Here is an 18,647-nt window from a genome sequence, read left to right on the forward strand (position 1 = left end):
TTGCTGTTGTAGCTTTATTGACACAGTGTTAATGACACACACACACACACACACACACACACACACACACACACAGGGCAGCACTGAGAGCTGCACAGAGGAGCTGTTCACAGTTAAACTCTGTTCGGTCGGTGTGTTTATAATAAATGAAACCATGTCCTCATTCTGTTTGACTTCTGTACCTACGGCAGGTTTATTGACTCGTTACTGTTACAGTTTAACTCGAGGCGAGCCTGAACATCACGTCTGCAGGGCTGAGGAGTTAGGCCCAATCCCAATACCCCCCCTTGTCCACTACCCCTTGGCCCTCGAAATGAAGCAACGAGGGGTAGGGGTAGAAATCTTTCCCTAGGAACTGGGACACCACTCACTACGTCACCGCATTGGTTACGTTCACGCATACGCAACTATTTTAAACAGGAAGCTGCGAGCCATCTATATTTCCAAGCGGCATCTACAATGGAGTCTCCGATTGAGTTCATCCTACCGATTGCGTTTGCCGCATTCATCATGCTTCGTTTGATAAACGACAGACGACAGGGGACTTCTGCTAGCTAGCTAACCAGCTAACATTACGAGGCAGCATAGTTATACTAGCTGGCGTGTTATCGTAATGTGAAAAGTCCGACAGCAGAACAGGACAGATGACAGACGCCAGATAGTGCGAGCTAGCTAGCTAGCTAACAAGCAACCTGAGGACGGTAACGTTAGCTAGCTGGCAAGTTCTGTCAACTCCAATCTAGACATCGTGAATAGCGATAAAAAAAATGTTATACCATTCTATACACAAATACAGTTATTCGAAAACGTTTTTACAAAAGTTCCATGTTTATTTGCGAAATTATACTTACATGTATGAACTTTTTTCCCGTCTCTTGCTCGGTGGTAGCCATGGCAACGATTACCCCTTGCTGGCAAGTCAGCATCTGAAATCCCTCGCTCCGAAGGGCTAGTTTTATGCCCCCTACCCCTACACGCAAAAAGGAATTGGGACACCACTACCCCTCGCAGGAACAAGCAAATGTAGGCGTAGGGCTAAGGGGGGGTATTGGGACAGACCCCAACTCAGTACTGTTGAAGAAATCAGAGCTGATGATTTAACAGCTGAGGAAGACTATGATGGATCTCACACAGTATTTAACGAAGGCTCGTTTGAGGCGAATCACATTTGAACACACAGAGCGTAACACAGTGTCCACAGACTCTGAGGGTGTCCTCGCCCATGTGTCCTTGTCTTTAACCCAAACAGTGTTCCCTTGTGAGTCACTCCACGTTCCCAAATTCTGTCCTGATCTCTGGCTGTGTGACGTTTCTATTGGTCACTGACTTTAACCAACCAGCCTGCTCACCTGGCTCTGAATCACCTCCACTGTCTCTAACAAAACCCACATATCTATACAGAGACTCTGGTCTGTTGAGCCTGAGACACAGGGCCGTGTCCCCTCCTCTTAACCTTGGGCGCTATGGCAACAGAGCCAGCTAGGCACCTTATCTGGTCAGCTGTGCTCCCTCTGCCACGACTGGGAGACAAAGATGGAGTGTGTTCATAACAAAGGTCAAGCAGCCTGACCTCCTGCTGACCTGACTGTTGCCTTAATTATAACTGTCGCCCACTTCCTTCACTGAGCGAGGCTGAAGGCTGGAACACAAGATTCCTTCACAGATACGATTACTCACTTTAAACTTAGTTACTTGTACTTGAGTATTTTCATTCTCTGTTTTCTATACTTTTACTCCACCATACATCTCAGAGAGAAAAACTGTACTTTTTCCTCCTCTACATTTACATGATGTGACTGTTACGTGTTATTTGCAGATGATGTTTGAATTGCAATGAACTGTTTAAGGTTTTAAACAGTACTTCCATAAATGTTCCAACATTTTAAAACGGAAAAAGAGGAATCCAAAAACTGAAAACTTCGCCTTCTTCGTCACCTTCTTCTTCATCTTCTTCATCTTCTTCTTCGTTGTTGTCTTCTTCGTCTTCTTCTTCATCGTCTTTGTCTTCTTCGTCGTCTTCGTCTTCTACTTCATCGTCTTCGTCTTCTTTTTCATCTTCTTCTTCTTCTTCGTTGTCTTCTTCTTCTTTTTCATCTTTTTCTTCTTCATCTTCTTCTTCGTTGTCTTCTTTGTTGTCGTCTTCTTCGTCTTCTACTTCTTCGTCTTCTTTTTCATCTTTTTCTTCTTTGTTTTCTTCTTCGTTGTCGTCTTCTTCGTTGTCGTCTTCTTCTTCATCATCTTTGTCGTCTTCTTCTTCATCATCTTTGTCTTCGTCTTCATCTTCTTCGTCGCCTTCTTCTTCATCTTTTTCTTCTTCTTCGTTGTCTTCTTCTTCGTCTTCTTTGTCTTCGTCTTCTTCGTCTTCTACTTCATCGTCTTCATCTTCTTCGTCACCTTCATCTTTTTCTTCTTCTTCGTTGTCTTCTTTTTCATCTTCTTCTTCATCGTCTTCTTCGTCGTCGTCTTCGTCTTCTTTTTCATCTTCTTCATCGTCTTCTTCGTCGTCGTCTTCTTCATCGTCTTTGTCTTCTTCGTCGTCTTCGTCTTCTACTTCATCGTCTTCGTCTTCTTTTTCATCTTTTTCTTCTTCGTTGTCTTCTTCTTCATCTTTGTTGTCTTCTTCTTCATCTTTGTTGTCTTCTTCGTCGTCGTCTTCTTCTTCATCGTCTTTGTCTTCTACTTCATCGTCTTCATCTTCTTCGTCGTCTTCTTTTTCATCTTCTTCTTCTTCATCTTTGTTGTCTTCTTTGTCGTCGTCTTCTTCTTCATCGTCTTTGTCTTCGTCTTCTACTTCATCGTCTTCTTTTTCATCTTCTTCTTCGTCGTCTTCTTTTTCATCTTCTTCTTCTTCGTTGTCTTCTTCTTCGGCCCAACCACCAGAATAAATGTTGGCATCGTACATTTCTGCAGACCACAGACACATTTGTATGTTATTATGTAGTGACACACACTGAAACTTTCCTTTTCAACAACGCTGTGGTTAACATGATGTTAAGGCACAAAAACCACCTGTTTATGGTGAGGAAAATGTCATGTTTTGACTTGTCTTGAAATACCTGATTTCAGGGACTCTACTGCTGCTGGAAAAACAGTGACAGGATCAAACGACCACAACTAGTTTTATAGTTTGTTGGTGTTGAACAGTGTCTGCAGCTCTGACGTGTCACAACATCCTCCATGTGCAAATGTAACATACTGTAAAACTTCAATTAAAAGCCTCGTCCCACATTAACGACCCAGTCCCTTTTACCAGCTCAGTGTAGCTACACATTTAGACAAATAAAGGCCTGTCTCAATCAGAGGCCTGGTCTGGTAACCAAGCAGTTCATTTTTATAGAAGTTCTTTGAATGTATAAAACCAGATTGTTGACTTCCCACTTGAGCTAACGTTAGTTAGATGTTTAGATCTCACATACACATATGAATGTTTAAATGTTAGCTCGGTTCAGTTCATTTTACTGAAACCATGAGCACCAGAGAAGACTGTAACTCATTCAGATATAACTTACAGTATTTATGGTTTACAGAAATGTACAATGCTGGCATTTATTCTGGTGACTGGGCTGCTGGAGGGGTCGGACCCTGAGGCTGAGTCACCGGACTGAGCTGTATATAGAGATGTTTAAAATAATGAAGCTCCAACTGAAGTTTTTTGTGCCTTGCTTTGATACTTGAGCTGATAATGCCTCTGTACTTTTATTGAAGTAAACGGACTAATATCTGAACACATCTGTATCTGTGGAAAGTCTCCACAGCCAGTGAACCAGCAGAGAAACAAACAGCTGTGAAGTCATCACATCAGGTTTTATTCAGCAGACTGAGAACATTGAACACAGTGAAGTAAAAATGACGACAGGAAGAGTTTTGCACTGACGATTCAGACCTACTGAGCATGCTCAGTTTGAACCTCTGTACTGATACAGTTAGACTTTAGATCCTGTTGCGACCTCGTCCCTGCTGCGTCCCCACAGAGACAGTGCATCAGACCACCTCCTGAAATGTTTTCTCACGAAGGAAATAAAAAACTAGAAATAAAAATGTAATAAAATCCTCATCACAGCCTCAGTCCTGTAAAAATGCTACAAATAAAAGAAAAATAAAGAAGAAAATGAATAAAAATGACAATGAACGAGACCGTAAACACTTTCGATTAAAAAAAGAGAAATCTATTACAAACTCTGGATACGAATCGATGATCGAATGTAGAGTTCACAGAGATCGTTTTATTTTAAACACGTGGTATCAAAAAAGTATTGAAGTACAGACACTGAGGATGAAGTACCGCGTTGAAACATTTTGTGCTCGCATTTTATTAACCCTCTGAAACCCGAGCAAACTGGCATGTCTTTCAAAAATATTGGAAGAAGCAATGAGCAACGAACGAAAGACGAAATTACCCCAAAAATTTGCAAGACATTAATAAACAGAGAAAATGAAAAACAAGAAGATCAGTTGAAAAAAAAGTTTTAAAAATTTAAAACAATTCTGTAAAAATAATTTTAAAATGTAATAATAATAATTATAAATCAAGCTTTTCCCTAGTTATTTTTTAAATTTCTAAATCTATAAATTTTTTGCAATTTTTCGGGCATTTCTCACCAAGTTGCTCGTTGCTATTTTTCCCCATGTTTCTGAAAGTAATCAATTCACTCAGGGTTCAATATTCATGAAAGCCGTAAAGTGACATCGCTCTAGGATTCAAAGGGTTAATCATTATTATATTGTTGTGACGGCAGCGTGTGCGTCCAGCAGCAGATGAAGGTTTGATGCTTTGCTCGAAGGCTCTTGAACAGTCTGTCCTGTAACTCCGCCCACCCTGTGATGACACAAACCTGTAGTCCAGTCCATTAACGGCTCGCCACAAACAGCACAACCCCTCCTGCGTCAGTCTGTGTGACAGCTGTTTGGTAAAGTGTTCGTATATCTGCTTTGGATGAAACAAAGATGGTTTAATATTTAATTATCAAAGCTTTTCATGCTGCAGCCGCCGCAGGGAGGAGAGTGAAGAGCCGACGATGCGCCGACGTGTCGGTGAACCATGACGACAATCTTTACTCTCCTGAAAAGTACTCATAGCAATATAAAAATATATAAAGAGGTCTGTGCAGCCGGTGGCCGGTCAGGAGTCTGTGCAGGTGACTGACAGGTGAACCAGCCTACGGTCTCTGAGCCAGTCGACTCTTCCCCTCCTCCTGCTCAGCCAGCTTGAAGTGAGTGTAGGACAGGATGCCCGCCAGAGTGCAGAGGATCCCAAACGCCTGAGACACAGACAGAGGGGAGGACAGAGGACAGGGTTTAGAGACATGACTGAAGCCAGAAGGTTGAATCATCAGAGCACCACAGCTGACTCACCTGGTTCAGTGACAGCGGGTCATGGAAGAGCAGGTATCCTCCAATCAGAGTGATGCAGAATTTAAAATGACCAAACATGTTGTAGCTGCAGACGGTAGTCAGGAGAACAACAACACATCGAAAATATTCAAATCTAACATCTTAAAGTATTTCCTGAAGACCTCCAGGAACCCTTAATTAACTCCCAAGACTACCTGAAACCCCTTAACTCAACCAGAAACTTCAACAGATACACAAATACCCCCTCAAAGGTTCAGTGACGCCTTCAGTGAGATCAGAAATCTCCTGACAAAGAAGACGAGATTCCCTTTAGAGTACAGGAAGTTTCTCAAGAACGCCTGAAAACCTTTTGACAGGGTAAGATAGCTCTTCGCAAACCTCCCCAAGCAACCCAGTGAGCCTCTAGGAGACCATAAACCCTGAAAGAATCTTCTCTAAAAGTTCTGAAACCGTTTTCAGGTCACCAGGAAGCTCTTCACAAACACGTCAACCCTCCCAAAGAAGACCAAAAGTCCTTCAAGAACACCAGAAATCTTCTCTAGAAGTTCTGTAACCCTTGTTTAATGACCGCGAAGCTCTTCACAAATCTGTCAACCCTCCTGGAGAAAACCAAAGACACCTTTGAGGAGACCAGAAACCCCCCAAGAAAACCTCAAACCCCTTAAATCTCCTAGCAAGAAGACCAAAGTCACCCTCAAGAACACCAGAAATCTTCTCTGGAAATTCTGACACCCTTTTAAGAAACCAAAAAGTTCTTCACAGTGCCGTCAAACCTCCTACAGAAAACCAAAGAAACCTTAAAGGAGACTAGAAACACCCTGAACCCATTAAGTTCCCAAGAGAGAAGACCAAAGTGTCCCTCAAGAACACCAGAAGTCTTCTCTAGAAGTTCTGAAACCCTTGTTTAATGACCGGGAGGTTCTTCAAAAAATCTGTCAACCCTCCCGAGGAAAACCAAAGAAACCGTAAAGGAAACCAGAAGCCCCCAAGAAACCCTCAAACCCCTAAATCCCCTAGAAAGAAGGTCAATGACCCCCAAAGAGGTTCTGAAATCCACTAAGATAAGAAAGCTCCTTAAAAAGTGCTAAAACCTTAAGACCCCCCCGCCCCCCTTAAATCCCCACAAACCCAGCAGAACCTTTTTCTGAAGCCCTCAGATCGACCCTGAAGAACCTGGACCCTGACAGACCTGTTAACACCCTGGAACCCTCACACCGGCCCTGAAGAACCTGGACCCTGACAGACTTGTTAACACCCTGGAACCCTCACACCGGCCCTGAAGAACCTGGACCCTGACAGACCTGGTAAACAGCGCTCAGAGGTCTGTTTATATTTGAGGATACGTGACAGCCGAGGTGTTTCCAATGATCCAGTAGATGGACAGGTTGACCAGGAACGCCACCACACCCGAGAACAGCACCGTTACCTAAGCAACAAGAGGAGAACATTGTTACCTTGGCAACAGGACAACATACAGAATCATCCCAATAACAGCCTGGAGCCTGATGTTCATAGGTTTAAGTAGTAATGTGGAGTCTGACCAGAGCGGGCAGAGACCAGGGTCCAAATATTCCTCCGTCTCCAGTCAGCGGTTCAAACAGAGGGACGACACAGAGCAGGAAGCCTGAGGACAGAGGAGCCTGACAGACAGAACTCAGGTCATTACATCACATTATATATTCATACAAACAGGAAACTGTTACAGTGTTAACGTTACATGGTGCTGTTACAGTCTCTGTGTCAATACTGAGTGATGTCACGGAGCTGATCAATGCAAACAAATATTTCACCTGTCTGTCATTTAACAGTGTCACGTCAAGTCCCAGGTCAAAATCAACAAGTCCCAAGTGACGACCAGTGACTGTATATACAGATGGACGATGTGTCTCCACTTAACCCCACTGTACAGACACGAAGCCATAATATCAAATCACTAACTGCCTAAAGTGACAGGAAGCATCTTTGAGAAAAGTTTATCTGAGGTGAACTTTGAGTTTTTAGTTAAGTTTTGACCCATCTGCTGACATGAAGGAGGCGGGGCTTATGAGTCTGCTGCCAGGGGGCGATCCAGATGTTTTGGCATCACTTTTGGGGAGCTGTCATGTCGTCCATCTTTATATACAGTCTATGTCTAAGACGAACAAGTTCCAAGTCAGATCCTAGTCCAAAGTCAAGTTCCAGGTCATAATCAACAAGTCTCGGCTAACAAGTCCCAATTCAAGCCCCAGGTTAAAGGCCAACAAGTCCAAAATCCTGAAATAAAGGCTAACAAATCCAAAGCCCTGGATTTAAGAATAACAAGTCCCAATTCAAGCCCCAGGTTAAAGGCCAACAAGTCCAAAGTCCTGGATTAAAGGCCAACAAGTCCAAAGTCCTGGATTAAAGGCCAACAAGTCCAAAATCCTGGATTAAAGGCCAACAAGTCCAAAGTCCCGAATTAAAGGCTAACAAATCCCAACTCAAGCCCTGGGTTAAAGGCCAACAAGTCCCAACTCAAGACCCAGGTTAAAGGCCAACAAATCCCAACTCAAGACCCAGGTTAAAGGCCAACAAGTCCAAAGTCCCAGATTAAAGGCTTACAAGTCCCAACTAAAGTCCTGGGTTAAAGGCCAACAAGTCCCAACTCTAGCTACAGGTTAAAGACCAACAAGTCCAAAATCCTGAAATAAAGGCTAACAAATCCAAAGTCCTGGATTTAAGAATAACAAGTCCCAATTCAAGCCCCAGGTTAAAGGCCAACAAGTCCAAAATCCTGCATTAAAGGCCAACAAGTCCAAAGTCCTGGATTAAAGGCCAACAAGTCCAAAGTCCAGGATTAAAGGCTAACAAATCCCAACTCAAGTCCTGGGTTACAGGCCAACAAGTCCAAAGTCCCAGATTAAAGGCCAACAAGTTCCAACTAAAGTCCTGGGTTAAAGGCCAACAAGTCCCAACTCTAGCTCCAGGTTAAAGACCAACAAGTCCAGAGTCCCGGATTAAAGGCTAACAAGTCCCAACTCAAGTCCTGGGTTAAAGGCCAACAAGTCCCAACTCAAGTCCTGGGTTAAAGGCCAACAAGTCCCAACTCTAGCTCCAGGTTAAAGGCCAACAAGTCCTAAATTAAGGGATAAATGTCCTAAATTAAGGCCCAGGTCAAGATCAGTAAGTCATCTGCAGTTTCAGACAGCTTCTGTCAGTATGAGGAAGTCGATGTTCACTGTGCAGAAGAAAACAAAGTGATAAGACTCCATCAGGAGATACTGACCGCTGACCTATTACAGTCACAATAATATCTGCAGTTACAGTATCAGTATTAAATTTTAAGTCTTACCTGATAGTACAGAAGCTGCATGGAGTTCACCTGAAGCTCATGTTGTTTAGCCCCAACCCACTGAAAGACAGAGACAGAGACAGGCAGAAAAAGGAAGAGAAACAGGCAGGAAGACAGAAAGATTTTATTCTTGTTAATCTCACAGAAGTCACTTTATCATTTCCTGTCTCTGAGGCGTTTCCTGTCAGTGTGTATATTAACTCACCACTTGGTAAAGTGACGTCACCAGAACACCCAGTGATGCAAACACCGTCCCCAGCAGGTTGAACCGCACGTCAAAGTACGAGTTCAGGATCACCCCTAACGTGATGGGCACCTGGAGACACAGAGGGAGACACAGACGGAGACACAGAGGAAGACACAGACGGAGACACAGAGGAAGACACAGAGGGAGACACAGACGGAGACACAGAGGGAGACACAGACGGAGACACAGAGGGAGACACAGACGGAGACACAGAGGGAGACACAGACGGAGACACAGAGGGAGACACAGACGGAGACACAGACAGGTTCAAGGTCAAAACAACAAAACCACCACTCACAGCTCATCACAGTGTCATACAACACGGAAGGTGTTGACCCTCCAGGTCTCAGGACCCTTATGTTGTGTTACTCGCGTGAGTTTGAACGCGAGAACATTTTATGTTGACTCACTTTATACGAGTGAATAACGTTCGTCATACGCACATGAAGTCACATGTGAAAAAGGCGTCATACGTCCCCAGAGGATCTCAATGCTGATTGACTATCGCGGCGCAAATCAGTAACTGAAGTTAAGATTTTTCAACTCTTGCGAATAAGCATATGACACAAATCGCACTACTCGCATCATCCGTGCTGCTTGTTTCGAGTCAATCGCATCGCATCAGTGGAATTTGCATCTAATCTCGTCTTTACATCGTCTTAACATGTTATATCCACGCACACAAACTGTTTTATTGGCGCCCGGTGTGAACACAACATGAGACTTTCCTCACCAGTGTCAGTTTGATCTTGGTGGAGAAGGTCTTCTTGTAGTAGGTGGTCTGGATGAGGATGATGACGGGCGTGGTCATGGCTTTAGCCAGCTGGTACGTGCCTATGGAGTTGTTCTGCAGGGAAAGGTTGGTGAAGGCCACAAACCCACAGAAGCTCAGAGCCAGCCACACGATCCTGCGCACCGGGAGGCTCTTTGGAGAGAAGATGTCCATCTTTTGACAGATGTAGAGTCCCAGCCAGGTGACCACGAAGTGAACCAGGGTCAGCGTCATGTTGGGGAAGCCGTAGTGTACGTAGATCCATTTGTTGATGAAGACGATGCAGATGGAGGACAGCAGGTTGACCAGCAGGCCGGCGACGATGCGCCCGTTGCCTGATAAATTAAACAGTGTCTGATCCATGGTTCTGGACGTTTCTGAGTGTAGCCGACCCAGAAGAGCTTTGATTAACTTAGCTGAGGTGTTCACACTGTAAAAACAAGAAAGACTTCATGTTAGAAAGTCTAAAACTTTGTGTTAAAACTCCAACATGATGAATTAATTATGTTACAGAAGTGTTACGTAACAGCTAGAGTGCAAAAAATGCTAATTTACAGTGTTTTCAAGATTCACAGAAGTGACGTAGAACTTAAGGAAACACTGCAGTGCAACATACGGTTAAAACTTTAAAGTCTTTTTTAAGCATGTAAGTCCTGTCACTTAAAGTCCAACCTTACATGACGTCATGCATGTTTACACTGCCTGTTCATGGCGAGAATTTCACGATGTTCTGCTGTTGTGCCGTTCTGTATAAAGGGTACAATCTTGGAATGGGGGGACGGAGTTGTCTCGCTTGGCGTGGCGAGGGTGTGATGTTTTAACGAGTCATTATGTGTACGACCCGCCATGGGAGGTTTATGACGGAGCTGATAGCAGTTAGCAGCTAACTCAAAGACGAACAGCCGCCAAAAATGTTCATTGTGAAAACACTGCTTATGACTTTTTTTAAATTAATTTCTTTGTTTCTGCTATTTCTATTTATTTTTTTATTATTTATTTTTATTATTTCTTAATTTTTCTTAATCTACTTTAACTTTATTAACTTTAATTCTAATTTCTGTTGTTGTCTTGTGTGAAGGCAATTAAGAATTTCATTGTAGGGTGCAAAGCGCTGAGTTTTCTTCTCTGCATATGACAATAAACTTCTTGAATCTTAACACATGATACAATATTACTGTGATGTTAAAACATATATTGTTACGTTGCAATTTATTGAACTACAAATTATGTCCCCAAGGGAAATCTTTAAAGACATCTGTTTTAATAAAGGTTTTAATCTGTTCATCATTATTGCAGAAAAACGCATCAGTGGACTAAACAGCAGTTGATTTTAATTTTCTGGGAGCTACCAATTTTTCTTATTTATGTTTGCAATATTAATAATTCACATGATAAAAAAATCAACACTTGGTTTCTGTGTATTGACACTATATCACCACGCTAAATATCACAATGACATTCTGTACTGATGTTTCCCCCACCCCAACTTTATACTTCCACTTTAGTATATTTCAGAAAGTAATCCCGTATTTTTACTGCACTACAGTTACACTTAAAAGTTACTTCAACTAGTCAAATCAGACGATGAAGCTTTGTTACAGACTTCAGGCTCTGACACAAGAATAATAACTTTACACTGAAATGGGAACATCTGCTTTTCATAAATACTCAGCTAGAAAATAAATATCGTGAAGTAAAAAGTACAGCTGCCTCTAAAAAGTACTGCAGTAACATAACAAGGACACAGGTACCTTAAATGTGCAGTACTTTAATAAACATACTTTCTGTCACTGTTTTCACACCTCTAATAACAGTGAGAAACATTCTCTGTAAAATCACTGATTTTTTACATGAGGTTTGGCCTGAGTCAGCCATGCAGAGATAACTGTATTAATTAAGGTTTTATATTATATTATATTATATTATATTATATTATATTATGTTACAGCTTATCTTATATAAATAGTTTGAAGACAGTCTGGACACACCACAGTCAGTGAGCGGTTCACAGTAAAATAGCTGATTTTTTAAATGAAGTTTGGTTTGAGTCAGAGACAGAGAACTAGTTAATGGAGGTTAAATCAGAAATTAAATCTTAAAATATGTGTTTTATTGTTTGTTTAAATGTATTAATAGTTTCAGGACAGTCTGACCACAGCACAGGTCTGTCCCTCTGCCTGTCTGTCTGCCTGTCTGTCTCTCAGTCCTTCTGCCACGCATTAACAAAGTTTACCTGGGGTCTCCATCTTCCCCTCAGCCGGCCTCCGGACACACACACACCGCGGCAGGCAGCGCCTCTCCCCGGCAGACAGAGCTCCAGTCCCGGCTCTAAGAGTGACGAATCCCCGGTGCAGTCCTGGAGGTTCCTCTGTCCCGGTGAACACAACCCGTTTACAGCCGTGATTGCTGCTCACAAGCCGCCCCGTGTGTTCCTGCTTCCTCCGGGTTTAACGGTTTAACGTCGGCTAACGTGCCGGTGGTGACCCACAGCGGCCGGTAGCGGAGCGGAGGAGCACAGCAGAGATCGTGTGTAACAACAGAGGTCTCACTACACACAGGAAAATAAAAAAATAAAAATGTAAATAATAAAATAATTTGAGTGAATCACAGTCAGTGGTTTAATGTAATAAAGTATTTTACTGAAGTACTGTACTTCAGTACAAAGTCAAGGTATTTGTAGCCTGCTTTAATGGTGTATTTTTATTTATGAATGTTTATGACGAGTTTTACTTTTCATATATTACATTTTTCTGTAAATACAGGACTTTTATTTATTTTAATTTTTATTCATTATTACACACACACACACACACACACACACACACACACACACACACACACACACACAGCTGATTCCAATAGTAAAATAAAATGCATGGGTCAGACTCACCTGATCAGGTCATATATAATTGTGTAACAGCCACAGTTTTAATACCTGAACTACACATAAAATAAACTAAAGAAAATAAAATTAAATAAAACTTAACAGAACAAAACAAATACAGTTAAACACAACAATGTTAAATAAAATATAACAAAAAATAAATAAAATTGAATTAAATAAAATTTAACAAAATAAAATAAATAAAGTAAAACAAAAAAAATTAAATAAATACATTTTAACAAAACAAAACAAATACAATGAAAATTTTAAATAAATTAAACAAAATAAAATTAAATACAATTAAACAAAATGAAATCAAATTAATTTAAAAACAAAATTAAATAAAATGAATTTAATTTAAAAAGATAACATAAAATAAACTTAATAAAATAAAATTATATGAAACTTAACAGAACAAAACAAATAAAATAAAACAAAACAAAATTAAATAAAATTTAATGAAACAAAAAATAAAATAAAATAAAAAAATTAATTAAATCAAATTAAATAAAACAAAATTGAATTAATTACAATTTAACAAATACAATAAAAAAATCAATAAATTACATTAAAATAAATCAAACAAAATTAAATGAAACAAATTTAACAAAACAAAGCACCAACACTGACCTGTGGGGGGCAGCACCGTGCCGCACCAGTCATCCACTCTGCCGGGAACTCAACAGAAGAAGAAGACGAGAAAGTACAGAACACACGAAGAAGAGTCCTGTTCAGCCTCGTGAAGCGGGAACTGACAGCCCCGTTTTCATCATGGACTGGTGAATTATATTTTATTATCTGTGTCAGATTTTACAGCTGTTAGTTAAATGTTTAATTCTGTGTGTGAACCGTTAGCTTGTTACTTAGCGGCTCGTTCTTTACTTGTTAGCTGGTGCTAACGGTGCCGTTCATTATCAGTGCTGATGCTAACCGGCTAACTCCCGGTTTGTTGACATGTTGAACCAGAACTGTTAATAAGGTCGTTCTCAGTCAGAAACTGGAGCTAAATACAGCTGATGATTATTATCGATTACCCTGTCGATACTGAGCAAACCAATAACAGCAACCGATCACTTGTTAGCTAACAGACTGCTGGTGTTAAAGTTTAACTGAGTTATTAATGAGTAACGTTACAGTGAGGATGAATATCAATGCTGTCTCTGCTACACCTGGTACTTCACTAAACTAAACACAAAAAGTAAAGACATTTGTGTTCGGTAGATTATTTCTTTGGTGTAACAAAGCTTCTTGGAAATAAATCTTATTTCCCGTCTTAATGGAGCCACATGTGTCAGGAACATGTATTTGTGGGATGAGCAGCAGAGCTGAGTGTGTGGGTTGTGCCCATGAAAAATGAGCCAAATCTTCTCTGCTAATGCCAAACAGCTTTTTCTGCTGCTGCTGACTCTTGTTTTGAGCCTCTGGTGCCTCCAGGTGCTGACAGTCACGTGCCTTCAAGCTGGTGTTCTGCTAAACCAAGTAATGGCATTATTTGGAGTGAGCCTTTGTACCATCTGCAAACTGTGTATCAGAGACAGGCCGCCAAGTGATGTGTTTATAGTGTCAAACACTGTGGTAGAATGTAACTAATTACACTTAGTCAGGTACTTTAATTAAGCTTTTGAGGTACTAAACACGAGTATGTCTATTTTCTGCAACTTGTGCTCCAGTAACACATCTTAACACATCTTTTTACTGCACTACATTTGTTTAAAAACTTAAAGTAATATGCACATTTAGATTCTGCTACAAAATATAACTAGGTAAAAAATTATGGCGCCATAAAAATGAGCTCCACCTTTACACTAACAGTGTTGAACACATGAATGCATCAGTTATTATAATCCAGTAATATAACATAGATTTTTCAGGCCGTTCTGCATCATGAGTACTTTTACTTTTTGGTACTTTAAGTATATTTTAGTGCTTTTACTGAAGTAAAACTTTAGACGCAGGGCTTTACTTGTAACAGGGCTACAAAGTAGGGATCGACCGATATGGTTTTTTCAGAGCTGATGCTGATACCGATTATTACGAAACAGATACCGATAGCCGATATTTACAACCGATATATGTCTGCTGTAAAAATCATAGTCACACACACACACTCACACTTAGACACACATAAATTCAGTGACTGTAATGGTAAGGACTAAACAGTAGCAGGCTATTTCAACAGCACTCGGTAACTGAGGAAACACTGTCATGAGTAAGGAAACAGCAGAGGCAGGATTAAAGACTCAGAATAAAGAATGAAATTTTAGATCTTTCAATAAATAGGAAAATTAATAAGTTAAAAATGAATAAATAAATAACGAAGTTGAAGAATATGCCAGCTAAATAAAAACAGATTAATGAAAAGAAATAAACAAATACACGATAGTCATAAAGACAAAATAAAAAAAAAAAAAAGAAAAACAATAAAAAAAATAAAATAAAATTTCCTAGAGCCTAGAGTGGTGCGTGCAGGCAGTGAGAAGCACGCCAGGGGCAAAACAGAGCAGCTCAGGAACACTGTATATCGGCATATTGGTGGAAAAAATCCCTGATACCCATAACCCTAGAAATTCATAATATCGGCCCAATAATTGACCAGGCTGATTATCTGTCGACCCACTCCACTCCACATCTCTCTACGACTGAAGATGCATAGATAGACGCCACAATGCTTTCACACTGGTGACACAGTTGTCACACGTAATAGTTCAATTCTTACACAACGCTGCAAGCAAATAACTTCTTCTTCCGTTCCAAACTTGACAAATAAAATCTACCACACAAGAAGTTACCTGTTACAGTCTATAGTTGTTCATCCAGAACTTTCACCCCTCAAATCCTCAGAAGTAGATTCAGGGGAAGTTTCTGCACATCTTCTTTGTGTGAAGACAAAATTAAACATGGATGATTTCGTGTTCTGCAGTGTGTCACGTGATGCTTTGGCTCCACTGAGCGTAAATCACAGGTGAAGACTCGTGGGAAGACGTAAACTCTGTTGTGTTTTCACTCACAAACACATACTGTACGTACTCGTCTTGTCTTCCAGTGGTCAGGATGAGCTGCTGTCTCCAGTGGTGCGAGATGAGTTTGTGTCGCTCGCTGCTCGCAGGATGAAGAAGGTGGCCTGTATCCTAACCTGCTGGAAGAGAGAGAGAGAGTGTGTGTGAGTGTGAGTGTGTGTGTGTGTGTGTGATTAATTTCATGAAATAGCAAAAAGTGTTTCAGGCTGCTGGAAACCTCTTTAAATAAATACCCTCTATGTAGCACAGTGACATCACCAGTCGTCATTAATGATGTCATAAGTGTCATCAGTATCGTTGTTTTCCTGACGGTTGCTCTCAGTCCCGTCACCTGACAGAGGCACCCCCATCGCCTCCACAGTGACGCCCGCCCGCTCTCTGCTGAGGAACACTCCGGCTTCACTGTTCAGACAGGCTGGTAGGACACACACACACACACACACACACACACACGCACACACACACACACACGATTATTGATTACACTGTGATCTCAGACTAAATCCCTCGCCTCATGTCTCTCTGTCTCTGTCAGTAACTCCCAGATTTTCAGATGTTTCCTCCATCTTGGCTTCAGGAGGTCGAACGCCTCGATACACACACACACCCAGAAACGCATTCAGCAGTATGGTGAGACACACACACACACGCTCTGTTGCGGCTTCAGGCTTTGACGTTAAGATCTGAGGCACATACGATGATATTCACTGTCAGTCGTTTCAACTCGTCTCGGCGTCAGTCTTTGGTCTGAACTGAGCGTTAAATGAAAAATGTTTGACATGTGTTTTTGTGTGTAGGATTTGGACGACAGCGATTGGACCGCCTCTCCTGTGTCTGTGATGGAGAACATCAGCTCCTTCTCAGAAGACCTCACCGACCTCAGCTCGGCACTACTGAAGGAGGACGACCCTGGAGAGGCTGGTGGGTAAAACAAACGCTCCCAGAAGCCTCTTCCTGTTACTGAGCAGTGTTCATCGTTTTTTTTAATCTTTCAGCGGCCGCCAGTCTCTTCCCAGAGTTCCTCGCATCCTTCCTGAAACACTCTTCCTCTGCGGTGTTTGATCTGCTGGAGGACTACCAGACTCTCTGCCAGAAGAAGGTCGGATCAGTTTCTGTTCAGTCAAACTGTCGTGTTTTTCATTTGAAACAAAAATAAGTTCGCTAAACAAAATGTCAGGACATGGTTAGCTTAGCTTAGCTTAGCTTAGCTTAGCTTAGCTCACCTTCGTCTCTGTCTCCGTGTTGAAGACGGACGTGCTGCTGTCCGTGGTCCTCAGAGCGGGTCAGAAGAGTAAGGCAGCAGGAGTCTACTGGCTGCTGCAGCAGGAGAACTGCTCCTGGAGACTCATCACCTCGCTGTACAAGTACGCACCTGTCCATGTGTACCTGTCTGTCTGTCTGTCTGTCTGTCTGTCTGTCTGTCTGCCTGCCTGCCTGTCCACTTGTCTCTGACTGATGAGCTGTCTGTGTCTGCAGGGACCGGGTCCAGTTGGCGCTGGAAGATGACATCACAGACATGGTTGTGAGTTACAGTTCAGAGACTTTCAGACACACACACACACACACACACTTTTAAACCCTCAATTACGCATGACTCTGAGGCTGTACATGTGACGTGTGTGTGTGTGTGTGTGTGTGTGAAGGCTCCCAGTGAGAGTGAGAAGGTCGTGGTGGAGCGGCTGTTCCAGCGGGACGCCGTCGTACGTCAGAGTCAGGTAACAGACACTTCCTGCGTCCTCCTCCTGAAGGAGTGTTAAATAAATGGTCTGGAGCAGGACGAAGAGACGACCACTGAACAGAGTTTGTTTTTGTGTCACAGCTGGTTGTTGATTGGCTGGAGAGCATCGCCAAGGATCAGATCGGAGACTTTTCCGACAACATAGAATACTACGCCAAAAACGTCTGCTGGTGAGTCTGTCTGTCTGTCTGTCTGTCTGTCTGTCTCTCTCTCTCTTTAAATATCACGCCTACACGCCTACAGTTGTGTGTATTATTAAAATGTGTGTGTGTGTGTGTGTGTGTGTGTCAGGGAGAACACCCTCCACTCACTGAAGCTGAGGAGGAAGAGCGGCACTGCCTTCACCGTTCCCCTGGTCACTGAACTGGTGAGGATTGTTACCATGGCAACAAACACACGCTGCTCCCCAGTGTTTGTGAACACACAGGTTACACACACAGTAATGTGTGTTTTTAAGAAGACAACAGTCTCCACACACAGGAGTGTTTAGCATTCATTCATTCATCATCTGTAGCTGCTTATCCTGTTGGGGGGCGCAGGGGGTGGAGCCTATCCAAGCTGACACTGGGCGAGAGGCGGGGTTCACCCCAGTCACCAGACTATCACAGGGCTGACACACTTCAAACGAATCAGTGTGGATACAGCCATAGATGATGTGTGTGTGTTTCTGTGTGTGTGTGTGTGTGTGTGTGTGTGCTCAGGACCCAGATGCTCCTCTGCGGCAGCAGCGCCCCCTGGCTGACCTGGACAGAGAAGATGACGCCCGACTGCTGAAGAACCTGTTCACTCTGATCAGAGCGGGGATGACCGAGGAGGTAAAGAGACGAGCGGGGGGTAAAGACAAAGATTTAAAGGGCCAGTACACACATTTAAAATAAATGGATTAACTTTTACCACCTACTCCTCGTGGTGTCAAACATGCAGGTTGTTTCAGCTTCATCTTCTGAGGTTTAAAGGTGACCATCTCTGGGATTTGTTTTTTTTTTACAACTGACAAATCTGACACTGTAATTGTTTCATCTTGAAACTTAAAGCTGTTCGTGTGTGTGTGTGTGTGTGTGTGTGTGTGTAGGCTCAGAGGCTGTGTAAGCGCTGTGGTCAGGCCTGGAGAGCTGCAACCCTGGAAGGCTGGAAACTTTACCACGATCCCAACATGAACTCAGGTAACCTCTGACCCCAGTCTGACCTGAGTGATGATCAGAGTTTTCTTAAAGGGATAGTGCAGCCAAAAATGACAATTCAGCCATTATCTACTCACCCATATGCCGAGGGAGGCTCAGGTGAAGTTTTAGAGTCCTCACATCACTTGCAGAGATCCAAGGGGAGA

The 18,647-nt window shown here is 42.3% G+C and overlaps 3 protein-coding genes and 1 long non-coding RNA gene across 5 annotated transcripts in view; 1 reads left to right on the forward strand and 3 right to left on the reverse strand.

The window, feature by feature from the left end:
- Positions 1-817: 817 nt before the first annotated feature.
- On the reverse strand, positions 818-4,627 carry LOC126385270 (high mobility group nucleosome-binding domain-containing protein 5-like). Its single transcript, XM_050036880.1, has 3 exons — positions 4,600-4,627; positions 2,395-2,727; positions 818-2,292 (listed from the first exon to the last, which is right to left on the reverse strand). The coding sequence occupies exons 1-3, from the start codon at positions 4,625-4,627 to the stop codon at positions 1,883-1,885; spliced, it is 771 nt and encodes a 256-aa protein (XP_049892837.1). The 3' UTR covers positions 818-1,882.
- slc35e3 (solute carrier family 35 member E3) lies at positions 3,786-12,163 on the reverse strand. The gene is made up of 8 exons (XM_050036462.1): positions 11,915-12,163; positions 9,643-10,111; positions 8,868-8,978; positions 8,663-8,722; positions 6,894-6,992; positions 6,696-6,778; positions 5,353-5,437; positions 3,786-5,258 (listed from the first exon to the last, which is right to left on the reverse strand). Exons 2-8 carry the CDS (start codon positions 10,042-10,044, stop codon positions 5,157-5,159), a joined length of 942 nt encoding a protein of 313 aa, XP_049892419.1. The 5' UTR covers positions 10,045-10,111; positions 11,915-12,163; the 3' UTR covers positions 3,786-5,156.
- A 1,060-nt stretch (positions 12,164-13,223) lies between these two features.
- The window catches only part of nup107 (nucleoporin 107), a 9,268-nt gene continuing 3,844 nt past the window's right edge, over positions 13,224-18,647 (forward strand). Inside the window, exons 1-13 of the mRNA XM_050036457.1 lie at positions 13,224-13,344; positions 15,609-15,688; positions 15,905-16,000; positions 16,118-16,212; positions 16,380-16,503; positions 16,578-16,681; positions 16,831-16,946; positions 17,059-17,104; positions 17,226-17,297; positions 17,402-17,490; positions 17,612-17,687; positions 18,022-18,135; positions 18,393-18,483. Coding sequence (XP_049892414.1) covers positions 13,337-13,344; positions 15,609-15,688; positions 15,905-16,000; positions 16,118-16,212; positions 16,380-16,503; positions 16,578-16,681; positions 16,831-16,946; positions 17,059-17,104; positions 17,226-17,297; positions 17,402-17,490; positions 17,612-17,687; positions 18,022-18,135; positions 18,393-18,483 — 1,111 coding nt within the window. The 5' untranslated portion in view covers positions 13,224-13,336. The remainder of the gene's footprint in view (positions 13,345-15,608; positions 15,689-15,904; positions 16,001-16,117; positions 16,213-16,379; positions 16,504-16,577; positions 16,682-16,830; positions 16,947-17,058; positions 17,105-17,225; positions 17,298-17,401; positions 17,491-17,611; positions 17,688-18,021; positions 18,136-18,392; positions 18,484-18,647) is intronic.
- On the reverse strand, positions 14,820-15,954 carry LOC126384990 (uncharacterized). 2 transcript variants are annotated; one of them, XR_007569372.1, is made up of 2 exons: positions 15,816-15,954; positions 14,820-15,698 (listed from the first exon to the last, which is right to left on the reverse strand). It is a non-coding gene; the product is annotated as an uncharacterized LOC126384990 (long non-coding RNA). The 2 variants fall into 2 exon arrangements; XR_007569373.1 differs by having other exon boundaries at positions 14,820-15,701; positions 15,816-15,951.

This window comes from Epinephelus moara, chromosome 23 (assembly GCF_006386435.1).
Source record: "Epinephelus moara isolate mb chromosome 23, YSFRI_EMoa_1.0, whole genome shotgun sequence".
Taxonomy (NCBI): domain Eukaryota; kingdom Metazoa; phylum Chordata; class Actinopteri; order Perciformes; family Serranidae; genus Epinephelus; species Epinephelus moara.